At 44.0% G+C, this 17,610-nt stretch overlaps 1 protein-coding gene across 1 annotated transcript in view; it reads right to left on the bottom strand.

Moving 5' to 3' along the window:
- Positions 1-17,610, bottom strand: part of MAP2K4 (mitogen-activated protein kinase kinase 4) — a 142,201-nt gene that overhangs the window by 8,330 nt on the left and 116,261 nt on the right. The window contains exons 10-11 of the mRNA XM_034790255.1: positions 2,212-2,289; positions 1,177-1,325 (exon numbers count right to left, since the gene is read on the bottom strand). Of these exons, the coding sequence (XP_034646146.1) occupies positions 1,177-1,325; positions 2,212-2,289 (227 nt within the window). The remainder of the gene's footprint in view (positions 1-1,176; positions 1,326-2,211; positions 2,290-17,610) is intronic.

Here is a 17,610-nt window from a genome sequence, read left to right as displayed (position 1 = left end):
AACACTCACCCTGCCACAGTGAGGGCAAATGGGGCCTGCAGAGATGTGTGTGAAAGAAGAGCTGCCAAATCCACAACCCCTGGCCCAGGAGAACTGCTCCATGGCTGGCCGGGAGGGGCTGCAACCAACCCCCAGTCTGTACATATACAATGTCCACCGGGGCCATGCTGGGAGCACCAGGGTCACCCTACTGGCAGAGTGGATCGGAGAGAACAGATGTCCCACCCCACATGGACCCTTCAATCGCCAACTGAAACTGGCACAGTCACGCAAGGGACCAGCAGGTGGCAGCAAAATCCTCAACAAAGCAAAGCAATTCCCACAACAGAACATGGGAGCGAGTCTGGGAGGGAAACTCAACAAGACCAGGGGACTGAAGACAGAGCCCTGGGGGCGAGGAGTGGGGAGACCCCCACGGGGCACTGTCTACACTATTCTTCTGGGCCTGAGTTAATGGATTGTTTAAAGGCTGCTGTGGACACTCCCCTGCACATTTCTTCTTTGCCCTAAGATGGTAAATGCAGCAATACAGACAGTGTCTCCTTATGCAGCATAGCCGAGGTCAGAGGGGATTTTCTTTTGGGTTGCATGATGTTTGCTACGAACCCAGAGCCCTAGCAGAGCTCCAGCCTGCCATGTCAGCCTACAGAACAGGACTTACAGGGAGAGCTTGGGAGCCTCACCTGGACCCTCTAGAGCAGGTGACCAGCACTGGTCAGAGCAGGACAAATGACTGTGTTAAGGACATAGAGACAGCTAGTGCATGACACACAGGCTGTGGCAATCGCTCCCAGGGCTGTGCTTCTCTAGCCCTTGCCTATCTCTGCTGCGTGTTCCGCTGCAGGCAGCCAGTTGTAACCATGTGGCGGACCCAACCCAAGGGGATGTCGGGTGCAGTGGGATTTATAAAGCTGGGAGAGCGTCGGGTGCATGTGTTCAACTGCCAGCTCCTTTGGCACGGGGAGGGATAATCAGGCTGGCTCATCTTTCGTTCTTAATTCAATATTACACATTGGTTTTACTGTACAGCTCCTGGAGTCACTCTAATTTTGCAGACCTAAAATACTCCACGTAAGTTAAATCAATTTGAAAAAATGCTGGGAGCTTGATTTCAGCCAGCTGCAAACCATTCACGTGGCTAGTCTGTTCCAAACCTTTAAAGCAGGAAACACTTACCACAAGTTGACAAAGTTGATGAAACTTGGGGAGAATTCCCTCTCCTCTGAGTTACTCAGCTGTGGTGGGTCTCCTTTTACTACTTGTGTCAGCTGATCAAATACACTGTTCCATTTGGGATAGGGGAATCGCCCTGTGGCCAGCTCATACTGCAGAGACAGCAACAGCGCAGGCTGGGTTAGTATGAGTAACACAAAGAGCTCCTTCAAACAGGGTAGGCAAATGTCATCCCCAGATGCCCAAGGAACACACAGGGTGGGGGAGAGCGAGAGTGAGACACCCTCCCTTACATGAGCCCCAGCTTCTTAGTGCCCTAGAGACAGTTGGCTGCATGAACATTTTACCCAACCTGAGGAGGGGAAGAGAGCATGTTAATAGTAGCTCATTCTACAGATAGGGTCAGCAAATTCTGGTTGCTTCTTACTATACTATTCACTCCCTATGTCACCAGCTCCACCCTCCTGTGGAATGAAATAGTGCTCTCCAAAGTCATTGATGCAGACACTGCAGTAATGTGGTTAACCAGAGAGGGGCCAATGGGTGGGATCAAGAACTGGTTGAAACTTTCTGAGTAATAAAGGTCCACCCAAAGCCAGGGCTGTTATGTGGGTTATTTAGGCACACCTGATGTCACGACCCTCTAGCATGCCACAAAGGGAAAACAGCATTCAAGATCCAAGCCCTTCCTCATGCTCTCTTATCTTTATGATGCAAGTTATTATTTCTGTTCCATAGCTAAGTGTGGACTTTAAGGATTCAGGAAAGCCATCATCAGTACAGGGAATTAACCAATTATTTAACTACTGGGAGGTGTCTATTTCCATCTCGGAGTGCAAAGGGGCATGGCCCCCCAAGACCCTGCTCACACAGGGAGCCGCATATTAACTTCTGAAGTGCCGCATGTGGCTCCGGAGCCACAGGTTGGCCACCCCTGCTTTAGAAAGTTGGTCAACACTAATATTGTCTAAAACGAGCCCATAAAGCTGCCCAATAGAAAATACTTGTCCCACAGAATAGTTGAAAGCACTCACATACCAACGTAATTCCCAAGCTCCAGACATCTGAGCGGACATCATAGCCTTGTCTGGATGCACTGGGGTCTATCCTTTCAGGCTGAAACAGAAGAGGAACCACAGTCAAGCAGTATGCAGCACAGGAAGGAATGAGTGCACTTCTGCAAACATAAACGATATCTCGGTACCCAGGGACAAAGCCCCGCGTGCCCCCAGCAAATTCTCTAAGGCAGACATCCAGCCCCACAGGAGGGACAGTTCAGTGAACATAGTCCTGACCATTGTACTGAAGACTAGACTCCAAGGTGACCTGCAAAGGAAATACAATGGGGCTCGGTCTCCCTTTGCTTGCAGAAAGGTGGCCTTTAAGTGGTTTTATTGTTTTATTATTTGAGGTTTTGTAACCTCAGAAATTCTCCCTGCTATCAAATCTGGCCTTCCTTGTGTTTGCAGGAGGACTCCTTGGAGAGTGAGAGAGCGGAAATGAGCACTTGCTCATCCCTCTGTTGGGGGTGCCAACGTGCATTGCGCACAATTGTTTCCTCCCAGCTGTCTGTCGGGCTGTTAAATGGCTGTTAACAAAAAGCCAAACCAAAAAATGGGTTTTACATTATCTGATTACAAATCCCTTTGCTATCAGTTGCCCAGAACTCACTTCCAGGTGCTTGGGAGATCATGTTGCTATTAGTCCTGCTGACATCCCAAAACAGGGTAGCCAGGACCCAAATGTGTAAAACTCCAGTAGAATTACACACCACAGAGAAGAGAAACGGGCACAAACCCATCTTCCCCCTTTGCAGGTCACCCTGGTGAGAAAACTCTGACTGCGTTTTCTTTTACTGAGCTAGTAAAATGCCAAGTAGGCTCTCTCACAGATTTTATTACAAGGGTAAAGCTAGAAACCATTCCCATTTCAACACAGAGATCAAAATTGCAACCAAATGCTTATTTATCAGTTACAGAACCGAAAGATCAGAGAAAGGGGATAAAACCAATCTGTTAGCCAATGAGATGTGTACAGCTCAGTACACAGTGGTGGAAGGGGGCCTATAAAGCTCTCCTTGTAGTTAGAGACATATCTTGGCAACAAGGGCCTGTTCCAAAGCCCATGCAGTCACTGGGAAACTTTCCATTGGCTTCATGGTGCTTAGGGGATTAAGCTCTCATAGGTTTGCAGGTTGAAGACTGCGTGAAATGCCCTGCCTGTCACGCGTCGATCCCCACTGCCAGTCAATCAGATTGCTCAGGCAGAGAACCAAGGTGGAAGGTTAGTTTGAAAATGTTTTCATTGTTATTTTTAAAATTCTCTTTGGAAATCAGAAATCATGCCTGATGCACTAACACATACTGTAGATAGAAAATGTACTTCCAAGTAAATGTGAAAAACTACCTATATCAATCCCAATGCTCATAGATGTTATATTCCAAGCACTGAAAAAATGATGTGCAAGAGATGACATTTTGAGCTTGTTGCTAAGGCCTTCAGAGAAGGGGACTCATTTGGAAACGTGAGTTCAGATCTGTGTTTAGTTTGGGTTCTTTATCCAATTCTGTTCCAGGTGAACAGGAACAGTGAACATATGGAGAACAGAAAAAGATAGGGAGAGAATATCCTGGGCCATGATCACTCCTGCCTTTGCCAAGAGGAATTAACCCATCCCAGCAGCCAAATTCCTCTTCATCCTCTTAACAGTCAAGGACCAACATTAAGCTCTTCTTATCTTTCTAACAAGTCAGCGCTTCTAGCTCCCTCATTGTTTTTGCTGCTCTCTCTAAATTCCCATCTATTTGTTAGTGTCTTTCTGGTAACAAGTTGCCCTGCACTGAACCCAATATTCCCAGGAGAGTCATACCTCAACTGCACAGACTGGGATGTGCATGTTTTCAAAGTGTGGACCACATTTTCATAAAGAGATTATCTCATGGACTATTCAAAATTGCATGACATTCCTGTGACAACTAAAGCAACAATTTATCATTTATTTTTAAAAAAAATTATTTAAATTTAACAGGGAAGAATAATGCTAGACAACCATGGAGTGCTTTTTAACCTGTATTTTAATGTAATTTAGCAGCAAGAAATATAAACCATGCTGTTTTTCAAGGACATTATTATTATGACTTATTATTTGTATTATCATAGCACCTAGGAGCCTCCATCATGGACCAGGATCCCATTGTGATAAGTGCTCCTACTGGATGCCCCAAAAGTCATGATTACACAGACAAAAAAAAAAAAGTTACGCTGGTCAATGAGCTATCCTGTTTAAAAGTAAGTGTGGAAGCAGCGATAAAATATAACAAAACTAATACATAAAGGGCAGAAAGAAGGGGAAGTAAATGGTAATGAATATAAGCTACAAGTTAAAAATGTAGGCAACTGATATGGGAAGCCAAAGGAATCAATGAAATGAGAAGGTGAAGACAATAAAGATTATAGGTCTGGATGAAAAAGGTAACTGTGTTGATACAGTATATTTGGATTTCGCCAAGGCATTTGACTTAGTACCACATGACATTTTGATTAAAAACTTGCACTGTATGTATCTAACGGGGCAGACATAAAATGGATTAACAGCTGTCTCACTGACAGATCTCAGAATGTAGTTAAAGGGGAGATATCAATGAATGGGGGCTGTTTTGAATGTGGCCCCCCAGGGATCAGTTCTTTGTCCAATATTAGTATTTTTATCAGCGATCTGATGATACGAAACCTTTGTAGGTAAAGTTTGCAGATGACACAAAGATTGGTGGGGCAGCAGAATGGGATGTTGTTACAGAGTGATGTAGATCACTTGGTTAAATGGTTACAACGCAAATAAAACAAAACAAAAAAGTTTTAATACCGCTAAAAACAAGTACAAAGAATTCAGATTATACCTACAAGATGGTTGATTCTGTCTTGGAAAGCAGTGCCTCAGAAATCAGATAATTGCCTCAATATTAGCTCTAAGTGCAATACTGTGTCAAACAGGGCTAATGCAATCCTTGGAATATCAAGTAGAAATAGGGAAGTGATCTTCACTGGGTACACAGCATTGGAAAGACAACTGCAAGAATATTGTGCTTAGTTCTGTTGTTTGCACTTCAAAAAGGATGTGGAAATACTGCAGAAAATTCAAAGGATGGCCACAAAAAAGACCCAGGAGCTGGAAAACACATAAGCCTTACAATGTGAGGCTTAAGAAAAAGCTCTACTTATTCAGCATATCAAAGAGAAGACTGAAAGGTGACTTGATCACTGTGTATAGGTACTGACATATGGAAAAAAAGATCTGAGAACAGGGGGCTTTTCAGTCTTGACAACAAAGGATAACAATATCAAATTGCTGGAATTTCAACAAATTCAACCTTGAAATTAAAAATGATATGCTTTAATCCAGCTTCTAGAAGAAATACTATGGCCTGTCTGGTCATGGTGGTGCCTTCTGGCCTTAGAATCTGTGTATCGATGAGTCCTCCTGCTCATCCCCTTCCTTCATGGACAGTGGAGAGAACAGCATTGCCTACATTGCTTTCACCATGCTCAGAACACTTGGAGCTCTGCATTAAGATGACTATAGTCACATCTCAGGCTTCAGGGCTTCAGCCAGTTGCCTGCAGGGGTCAGGAAGGAATTTTTTTCCTCATGCACAATTGGCCAGATGTATTCTGGGTTGGAATTATTTTTTGCCTTTCTCCGAAGCATCAGGGATTGGCCACAAACGGAGACAGGATGCCAGACAGGCTGAACCAGTGCTGTGAGGTGGCAAAGAAAAATGGAGGTTACTTACCTGTAATTGGAAGTACTTCAAGATGTGTAGTCCCTGTGTATTCATACGTGGGTACATATGCACAATATGTGCCTGAGTCCAGAGATTTATAGTAAGTAGTATCCATTGGTCGGCACATGCAAAGTTATTCTCCTTGTGCTCTAACCCGAGGGTATATGGGGCAGTGCAGACTGCCACTTCTCCAGTTCCTCCTCTTACTGCGAATGCAATCATGGTCCACAGCAGAAGAGTACAGTAGTAGTAGTAGAAAACAGATAGGGACCAGCACTTGAAGAAGAAATGGAGGTTCCTTATCTATAACTGGAGGTTCTTCAAGATGCGTGGTCCCTATATGTATTCTATATGTGGGCGATTGGTAAGCAATAGTCAAACAGAAGGGGGTGCGAGGATGCAGATAGTACAGATATATGTAATACTGCTGTCCCCACAGTTGCAGCTGCAAAAGAGATCTGGAATACTGTGTAAAGTTTCGTCAAAGTATGAATAGAGCTTCATGTAGCTGCCCTACATATGTCCAATGAAGGTACATCTCGAAGTCATGCTGCAGAAGTCACTTGTGCTCCAGTGAAGTGGACTCTTGCCATTGTGGGGAGGAATATGCACCAGCTGGTAACAAAGAATGATGAAGCTGGAGATCACTTAGAGAGTCTCTGAGGAGATAATGCTTGTTCTTTGGATTGCTCTGCTAAGGTGTCCTAGTCTAGGCATCTTTCTAATTGGTTTAGTTCTCTACAGATAGAATATCAAAGTCCATCAGATATTGAGAATGTGAAGTTTTCTCTTGTCATCAAAAGCATGAGGTTTTGGAAAGAATACTGGTAAATGAATAGGTTGATCCATGTGAAACTCAGAAATTACCTTAGGGATGAATTTCAGATGGAGATGAAGAGAAACTTCCTTATGAAATGTGGTATAAGACAAATCTGCTATGAGAGCCCCCAGATCGCTTACCCTTCTGGTTGATGTGATAGTGACTAGGAAGGCAACCTTCATGGAAAGGCAGGACATGGAGCAGGTGGCTAGCCGTTCAAAGGGATGTCTGGTAAGTACTGAAAGAACAAGATTAAGATCGCTTGTGGTGTTGATTTCTCCACCGGTGGGGAAATTCTAATGAGCCCCTCCAGGAATTTGGTTCTTGTTGGAAGAGTAAAAACAGTATAACCCTCAACTGTGTGATGAAAGGCATTGATTAGTTCAAAATGGACCTGTAGCAAGCTAATGGAAAGGTTCAATGTCTTGAGAGTGAGTAGGTAGTCTAAAATACCAGGAATTCCTGCCGGTTGTGGGGATAACTGATTCTGTTGTATTCAGATGGAGAAATGTTTCCATTTAGTCAGATAGAATTTTCTGGTGGAAATCTTTCTGTTTGATTGAGAATAGATTGACTAGATACCAAATACAAATGCTCTAGGTCTGACACCCCATCCAATTACCAGGCTGTGAAATGAAGAGGGCCTGTGTTGGAGTGTCTGGTCATGCCATTCTCTTGAGTCAACAGATCCACAAATGGTCAGATGTTGATGGGAAGACATAAGAACATAACAATGACCATACTTGGTCAGACCAAAGGTCCATCCAGCCCAGTATCTTGTCTGCCAACAGTGGCCAATGCCAGGTGCCCCAGGGGAGTGAACCTAACAAGTAATGATCAAGTGATCTCTCTCCTGCCATGCAGTTCCACCCTCTGACAAACATAGGCTAGGGACACCATTCCTTACCCATCCTGGCTAATAGCCATTAATGGACTTAACCTCCATGAATTTTTATCTAGTTCTCTTTTAAACCCTGTTATAGTTCTAGCCTTCACAACCTCCTCAGGCAAGGAGTTCCACAGGTTGACTGTGTGCTGTGTGAAGAACTTCCTTTTATTTGTTTTAAACCTTTTATTTGGTAGCCCCTACTTCTTATATTATGGGAACAAGTAAATAACTTTTCCTTATTCACTTTCTCCACACCATTCATGATTTTATATACCTCTATCATATCCCCCCATAGTCTCCTCTTTTCCAAGCTGAAAAGTCCTACCCTCTTTAATCTCTCCTCATATGGGACCCGTTCCAAACCCCTAATCATTTTAGTTGCCCTTCTCTGAACCTTTTCTAATGCCAGTATATCTTTTTTGAGATGAGGAGACCACATCTGTACGCAGTATTCAAGATATGAACATACCATGGATTTATATCAGGGTGGTCACCCCATTCCTGCCCGAAGGGGATAAAGTAGCCCTGGAGAGGGATGCAGCTGATTGGGAAAGCAGCCACAGCTGTGGTCAGCTTAATCAGGGCCCAGCTGACCCTTATAAGAGGGCTGTGGGCCAGAAACAGACACTCTCTCTAGCTTCATTGAGAGAGAAGGCCCTGGTTGCCTGGGAAGCTGAGGCGGGTACCTAGGGTGGAGCAGTGCTGGGGAAGGGCAGAGGGAGCTGGGGAGTTCCAGCCTAGCAAAGCTCCAGGCTGCAGGCCGAGTTAAGGGCCCACAAAAGGGTACTAGGGCTGTAGAGGGGCAGCCAGGAATAGGCAGAGGCAGCTGGTCCAAGCCCCCTTGCCGATGATGAGTGGTTTACAGACAGCCGTCTGCCCCAGTGAGCAGGGGCTAAATGGAAACTGGCAGTAGCCACTGAGGCAAGGTGGGGATAGAGGGTTGGGGGTTCCTCTGGGTGGGGAGACCCAGATTGTGGGTTACTGCTGGGAGCAGAACCCCCGCGTAAAAGGGCACCAGGGTCCGGGAGGCTCCAAGCTGGAAGAGCTAATTCCCAGGACGACCAGCAGGAGGCGCCGCACCAGTGAGCCTCGCACTGCCACACAGGGCAATAAGATATTCTTTGTCTTATTCTCTATCCCTTTTTTAATGATTCCTAACATCCTGTTTGCTTTTTTGACTGCTGCTGCACACTGCGTGGACGTCTTCAGAAACAATCCACGATGACTCCACGATCTCTTTCCTGATTAGCTGTAGCTAAATTAGCCCCCATCATATTGTATGTATAGTTGGGGTTATTTTTTTCCAATTTGCATTACTTTACCTTTATTCACATTAAATTTCTATGTCATTTTGTTAAATAAATAAATTAGTGGAGATATCCTATCTCCTAGAACTAGAAGGGATCTTGAAAGGTCATTGAGTCCACCCCCCTGCCTTCACTAGCAGGACCAAGTACTGATTTTTGCCCCAGATCCCTAAGTGGCCCCCTCAATGATTGAACTCACAACCCTGGGTTTAGCAGGCCAATGCTCAAACCACTGAGCTATCCCTCCCCCTAATCAGTTAGTTTTGTGAGATCTTTTTGAAGTTCTTCACAGTCTGCTTTGGTCTTAACTATCTTGAGCAGTTTAATATTGTCTGCAAACTTTGTCACCTCACTGTTTACCCCTTTCTCCAGATCATTTATGGATAAGTTGAATAGGACTGGTCCTAGGACTGACCCTTGGGGAACACCACTAGTTACCCCTCTCCATTCTGAAAATTTTCCCATTTATTCCTACCCTTTGTTCCCTGTCTATTAACCAGTTCTCAGTCCATGAAAGGATCTTCCCTCTTATCCCATGAAAACTTAATTTACATAAGAGCCTTTGGTGAGGGACCTTGTCAAAGGCTTTCTGGAAACCTAAGTACACTATGTCCACTGGATCCCCCTTGTCCACATGTTTATTGACCCCTTTAAAGAACTCTAATAGATTAGTAAGATATGATTTCCCTTTACAGAAACCATGTTGACTTTTGCCCAACAATTTATGTTCTTCTATGTGTCTGACAATTTTATTCTTAACTATTGTTTCAACTAATTTGCCCGGTACTGACATTAGACATACCGGGTCTGTAATTGCCAGGATCACCTCTACAGCCCTTTTTAAATATTGGCATTACATTAGCTATCTTCCAGTCATTGAATACAGAAGCTGATTTAAAGGACAGGTTATAAACCATATTTCACTAGGAGGGTGGTGAAGCACTGGAATGGTTTACCTAGGGAGGTAGTGGAATCTCCATCCTTAGAGGTTTTTAAGACCCGGCTTGACAAAGCCCTGGCTGGGATAATTTAGTTGGGGTTGGTCCTGCTTTGAGCAGGGGGTTGTATTAGATGACCTCCTGAGGTCTCTTCCAACCCTAATCTTCTATGATTCTATGAGGAGGTTTAAGTATATCTAAGTTCTTAGTGTGAGGACTCACCCGACATGGACAGAGTCTGAGAGGGATTCTTTCTTCTGGGAGCAGATTTTGAAGAGGATCTGTCCTTGTGCTTGTGAGTGTGCCCCTTACTCTCATCAGAAGCCCTGAGAAGGGATTCATTAGGCTTAGAGTTGTAGACTCAGCTCTTGAGCTCGTGCTCAGAGGGCTTAGTTTGGTGTACATGATGGCCTCCCTGGCCCAGATCTGAGTGGGGGCTCATGGCCTTCTCCATGAGATGTTCTCTTAGCAGAGCTCTCAGCCCTCATGGGTTCAAGGAGGGAGGAGTGACAGACACTGCAATTAGTAAGAAGTGAGCCTCACCAAGGCAGTAAAGGTAGCACTGGTGTTTGTCGCTCACTGAAAAGGAGCGGGGGCAGGGTATGCAGTTCTTAAATCCCGGGATTCTGGGGACAGTACTTGTCTGTGGGGAAAAAACTCCCCAAGGCAGGGAAAAACTAACTCAGCTATACTAACTATGCTACACACTAAAAACTATCAATACTAAGAACTATTTACAATATATTTTTATGGTTTAAGTTGAGGGAGCTATGGACACACAAGGCTGTGCATTGGTAAGAAGGAACTGGAGAGGCATTGGTCCGCACCACCTTTTATACCCTCAGTTCAGAGCATGAAGAGAACTGCGCATTTGTAGACCAATGGATACTATTTGCTAGAAATCTCTGGACTCTGGCATATGGTGTGCATGCATATTCATGTGTGCAATACACATAGAGACCAACACTTGAAGAAGAATCTTCATTTTTACATGCCTGGCTGGTGTGTCTTGTTCACATGTTCAGGATCATACTGACCAGCAGACTGGGGTCAGGAAAGAATTTTCCACCAGTCAGATTGGTTGTGACCTTGGGAGTGTTTTGCCTTCCTCTGCAGCATGGGGCATGGTTCGCCTGCTGGGATCCTATGGGCATATCTCACCATATCAATTTCCATCAAAGAAAGATAGGTTTAAGTACCTACAGAGCAAGGCTCAGTCTTAACTGAGGAGAATGCAGGATGAATGGTGGGAGAGGAAAGTTGCAGAAGTTCGGCATTATGCAGATCCAAACAATGCAAAGATGTTCTTTGACTCTCTCAGAGCAGTCTACGGACCATCTAAATCTGGCACAGCCCCCTTGAAGTTGGCAGATGGCACAACCCTCATCAAAGACAAGGAGGGAATGGTACAGAGATGGGCTGAACACTTCAATAGTCTACTCAATAGACCATCCACAGTTGATTTGCGTGTCATTCACCTGAGAAACCCATCAAAGAGGATCTCGATCTCCCTCCATCAGTTGAGAAAGTTATGAAAGCCATCAAACAACTGAACTCTGGCAAAGGCTCTGGAAAGGATGTATTCCAGCAGAACAGTATAAAGTATCAGGCCCCGAGGCCATCCAGGTATTTCATGACATCTTAAGTAGCATTTGGGAGGAAGAAGAAATGCCACAAGACTTCAAAGATGCTATTATTGTATTACTGTTAAAAAACAAAGTCAGGAAAGCTGACTGCGGAATCTACAGAGGCATTGCTCTCCTCTGTACAGCACGGAAAATACTAGCTCACATTCTATTGAACAGACTCATTACAAACATATCTGAGGAGAATCTGCCAGAAGCCCAGTGTGGTTTCAGACCAGGTCATAGTACTGTGTACACGATCTTTGTTGTAAGGCAGGTCCAGGAAAAATGTTTAGAGCAGAACATGGACTGGTATGCAGTTTTCATCGATTTGACCAAAGCTTTTGATACGGTGAACAGAGTCAGTCTATGGGCTATTCTACATAAACTGGGCTACGCAAGAAGGTTCATATAAATCATCACTCTGTTTCATGACCACATGACAGTGCAAGTGCTCACCAGTGGTGACTTTTCTGACGTGTTCGAAATCTCGAATGGAGTGAAGCAAGGCTGCATACTTGCTCCAGTGCTGTTCAACTTGTTCCTCAGCTATGCCACAAGGGACTTGGATCAGGGGATATACATCCGCTATCGACTTGATGGCTCCCTCTTTGATCTTCGAAGATTCAATTCTAAGACCAAGACACTGGAGAGACTTCTCGCCGAGGCACTTTTTGCAGATGACTGCGCCTTGATGGCTCATAGACACGAAGACCTTCAGGTCATTGTTGATGGATTTTTCTGAAGCATCCTAGCTATTTGGCCTCACCATCAGTCTCGGGAAGACAGAGGTCTTGTTCCAAACAGCACCTCATTCCAATGCCCTAGCACCAGCCATCTTCATCCAAGGCACACAGCTGAAAAATGTGGATCAGTTCAAGTTTCTGGGCAGCACTATCTCAGGTGCTGGTTCCCTTGATAAAGAAATTTCCTCCAGAATTAGTAAAGCCAGCCAGGCCCTCATCCAACTCCGAACAAAAGTCCTTAACCAACACAACATTAGTCTCTCTGCCAAATTGAAGATCTATAGTGCAGTGGTTCTAACATCTCTCCTGTGTGGATCTGAGATGTGGACTCTTTATAGATGTCACATTAAGTTCAATAATGAGCATTTGCTGGCAGGACAGAGTGACCAATATTAAGGTCCTTGAAAGAGCAAACACAACCAGTGGTGAGGAAATGTTACTGAGAGCACAACTTAGGTGGACTGGACATGTCATCAGAATGGAAGACCACTGTCTCCCAAAACAGATCTTGTATTGGGAGCTGAGTCAGGGCAAAAGAAAGAAGGGTTGTCCATACAGGCGCTTCAAAGATAATCTGAAGAGCAGTCTTCAGTAACCTGTCATCAATCATAAAGAACTTGAGCAAATGGCTCAGAATAGGACACACTGATGATCTCTGACATGATCAGCATATAACGGGTCTGAGCAGGATTGGCAAATTCAACTCCAGGCTGCCCGTGAAAGGTGCCACAGACCTGCATCATCAAACATCATAAATACAGACTTCCCATGCCCTCAGTGCGGCCGACTCTGTGCATCAGGATTCAGACTTCGAGTCATATGCGTAGCCATAGACGAGAACTGTGACAATATCGTCATCATCGTCAGCGATGGACTACCAACCAACCATCTTGGTGAAATGTAAAGGCTTGTGATATACAGGAGGTCGGAATAGATTCTCTAATGGCCCCTTCTGCTTTAATTGCTATGAAATCATGAAAGGGAAGGAGCCAGCACCATGTGACCAGCCAGATCTCCACAGGCCACTGGCAAGTGCCCCATGGACCACAGTGTGAATTCCTCTAATACAGGGGAATGGGGGGAACACCATCACCCTGGCCCATGATATGACACCTGTGTAGTTCGAAAACATTTTTTGCTGCCTTATCCCACTACTAACCCATTTCTTATTTGCAGCCCACTGTCACGTGTGGGTGTGTCTCAGCCATTGCCACTTCCAGATCCCTCCCTCACCTTGACGTGCTGCAGCCTTGTCTACATAGACTATTTTCCAGAGTCCAGCTGCAGCTGCAACATAGCTACACGGGTTCAAACCTTGAGCACAGAGAGGGGAAATAGCAATTTGCACTGCTGGTGCTTACCCCAATATCTAGCAGCTCTGTGTTTGAGATATGATAGCTGCATTTCCAATGCTGGTAGCCTCTCTTAGGGCCTTTGTATTATTCTTCTGTCCTAACTAGTGCTCATAGCACTACCTAATTCACTAACTCCTGCCAAAGTTCATTAACATTTTTACTTCCATTTCTAGATAATAGTGGTTATATATATTAAATGAGACTGGACCTAACAACAATGCCTTACTGAACACTCTCCCAGACTCAATACTTTGCTATTTATTTGCTTATGATTTGCCAGACAGCTTTCAATGACATGACACTGTTTCAATCTAAATCAATTTTAATTAATTTTTCAATTAAGTTTCCACGAGGCACCATGTGAAAGGCTTTACTAATATCTAACTCTGGTGTTTCGCCCACAAGCCCTTCACGCATTCTTTTGTAATTCAGCCAACAGGCAATCACGTTTGTCCAGATTAGTTCTTCATAAAATCATGCTGCTTACGGCTCCATTATTATCTGTGCGTTTAATGATTTTTGTCTCTTAATATTTGTTCCATTATTTTACTGGGGAAAGAAATTAAACTGGAAGACGAAAATTGCTAATATCATTCTTCATTCCTTTTCCAAAAAATGGAGAAAAGCAAACACAAAACAGCCTCTTCTTTCAGAAACTGTCTGAGAAAAGTAAGTTCTTTTACTGAATCATTTTATACCTCTGAATTCTGAAGCTGAGAGATGGAGAGTGCGTGACAGAGCAAGAGAAAACATGAAGAAGGAGTCTGGAGCTGAGTGGGAGTAAGGTGCATACTGCAACATAATGATTAAGGGAGGAAGGAACTGATTAACAGAGATCATCCAAAAACCTCAATAACTAACGAACAGGCCTCTGCACAGAGATGAGTCCTTGGCAGAGCAGAGCATCTCGACACTCAGATGCTCCAATACATGAGAAGACATTCCCATGTGAGAAGCAAACACTCTTTAAAAGAATGGCTATTGGAGCACCCAAGGTAGACTGATATAGAGCATACACAATCCTCCTGCTTATAAATCAAGTGCATGAAGAACATCAACTCAAGTTGCTCCCTGCTCTGGAAGAAAACATGGAGAGGCCTGATCAGAAGTAAAAGTCTCTGAAAGATAAAAAGGAATAAAAACTTTATCAAGAAGGTATTAGGAACATTAGCCCAAAAGATTCAGAAAGACACAGAAAACTGAAACTGCAATCAACAACTAGAAGATGAAAGAATGTGGCATTAAAGAAGAGCAGAAGAGAAACAGTGATAAAGTCATAGACACTCTTCTCCCTACAGGACAGAGAAACAAACAGCCATGGAAGAGACTTACACCAAAAAGGAGCCTCCTGGAAAGAAAGAGATCACACGTTACTCTAATGAGTTAGTGACTTGTGGCACAGTTACAGGGAAAACTGGATGGAAGACTGCTGTCAAATGGCCAAAATAAATTGTATCTCAATAAGGATGATAAAAGATTCTGGAAAAAGAACAGGAATACTTGTGGCACCTTAGAGACTAACAAATTTATTAGAGTATAAGCTTTCGTGTGCTACAGCTCACTTCTTCGGATGCATATAGAATGGAACATATATTGAGGAGATATATATACACACATACAGAGAGCATGAACAGGTGGGAGTTGTCTTACCAACTCTGAGAGGCCAATTAAGAGAAAAAAAACTTTTGAAGTGATAATCAAGATAGCCCACTACAGACAGTTTGATAAGAAGTGTGAGAATACTTACAAGGGGATCTTACAGAAAACACCATCCTAGCCACTATGGACGTAGAAGCCCTCTACACCAATATTCCACACAAAGATGGACTACAAGCTATCAGGAACAGTATCCCCAATAATGTCACAGCTAACCTGGTGGCTGAACTTTGTGACTTTGTCCTCACCCACAACTATTTCACATTTGGGGACAATATATATCTTCAAGTCAGCGGTACTGCTATGGGTACCCGCATGGACCCATAGTATGCCAACATTTTTATGGCTGACTTAGAACAACGCTTCCTTAGCTCTCGTCCCCTAACGCCCCTACTCTACTTGCGCTACACTGATGACATCGTCATCATCTGGACCCATGGAAACGAAGCCCTTGAGGAATTCCACCATGATTTCAATAATTTCCATCCCACCATCAACCTCAGCCTAGATCAATCCACACAAGCGGTCCATTTCCTGGACAGTACTGTGCTAATAAGCGATGGTCACATAAATACCACCCTACACCGGAAACCTACTGACCGCTACACTTACCTACATGCCTCCAGCTTCCATCCAGGACACACCACACGTTCCATTGTCTACAGCCAAGCTCTAAGATATAACCGCATTTGCTCCAATCCCTCAGACAGAGACAAGCACCTACAAGATCTCTATCAAGCATTCTTAAAACTACAATACCCATCTGCTGAAGTGAAAAAACAGATTGACAGAGCCAGATTGAGTATCCAGAAGTCACCTCCTACAAGACAGGCCCAACAAAGAAAATAACACAACACCACTAGCTGTCACCTTCAGCCCCCAACTAAAACCTCTCCAGCGCATCATCAAAGATCTACGACCTATCCTGAAAGATGATCCCTCACTCTCACAGATCTTGGGAGACAGACCTGTCCTCGCTTACAGACAACCTCCCAACCTAAAGCAAATACTCACCAGCAACCACACATCACTGAACAAAAACACTGACCCAGGAACCTATCCTTGTAACAAACCCCGATGCCAACTCTGTCCACATATCTATTCAAGTGACATCATCATAGGACCTAATCACATCAGCCATACCATCAGGGGCTCATTCACCTGCACATCTACCAATGTGATATATGCCATCATGTGCCAGCAATGCCCCTCTGCCATGTACATTGGCCAAACCGGACAGTCTCTCCGCAAAAGAATTAATGGACACAAATCTGACATCAGGAATCATAATACTCAAAAACCAGTGGGAGAACACTTTAACCTGTCTGGTCATTCAATGACAGACCTGCGGGCGGCTGTTTTACAACAGAAAAACTTCAAAAACAGACTCCAACGAGAGACTGCTGAGCTGGAATTGATATGCAAACTAGATACAATCAATTTAGGATTCAATAAGGACTGGGAATGGCTGAGCCATTACAAACATTGAATCTATCTCCCCTTGTAAGTATTCTCACACTTCTTATCAAACTGTCTGTACTGGGCTATCTTGATTATCACTTCAAAAGTTTTTTTTTTGTCTTACTTAATTGGCTTCTCAGAGTTGGTAAGACAATTCCCACCTGTTCATGCTCTCTGTATGTGTGTATATATATCTCCTCAATATATGTTCCATTCTATATGCATCCGAAGAAGTGGGCTGTAGCCCACGAAAGCTTATGCTCTAATAAATTTGTTAGTCTCTAAGGTGCCACAAGTACTCCTGTTCTTCTTTTTGCGGATACAGACTAACACGGCTGCTACTCTGAAAAGATTCTGGGAAATTCCCATATGGACTCCCAATGAAATAAGATTCAATGCAGTTACACTCCACGGACCCAGAAAAAGAGCTTCAGACAACACTGATGACTTCATAGAGATCCTTCCAATGCCAAGTGCAAGTGAAGAAATGAAAAGGCTGAGGCAGAGGCAGAGGTCATCCAATGGACACTGTAAAGAAGCAGGGTTTGGATATATCGAACATGGGAATATCTTCTGAAATGAGACCTTGTTGCCATTTGACAGTCTCCATTTAAGCAGAAGAAGGACTAGCATTCTGTCTTCAAAATTAGCAGAGCTGTTGCTCCCTCTTCAACCCCATTTCCTCCCGGACCAAGTGCTTATATAAACATATGCATCTGTATGTGTAACCCAGCTGTAAAGTTACAGACACCTCTCTACAAAGTGTTGGTTTGTTGCACATAACTATGCAATTAAGATATATTATTGGAAAATGCAGTCCTCAAAACGTGAGTTCTTCTGATTCTTAGTGGTTACACAGT

Source organism: Trachemys scripta, chromosome 14 (assembly GCF_013100865.1).
Source record: "Trachemys scripta elegans isolate TJP31775 chromosome 14, CAS_Tse_1.0, whole genome shotgun sequence".
Taxonomy (NCBI): domain Eukaryota; kingdom Metazoa; phylum Chordata; order Testudines; family Emydidae; genus Trachemys; species Trachemys scripta.
Note: the sequence above shows the minus strand (reverse complement) of the source record. Positions and strands in the feature narration are given on the sequence as shown.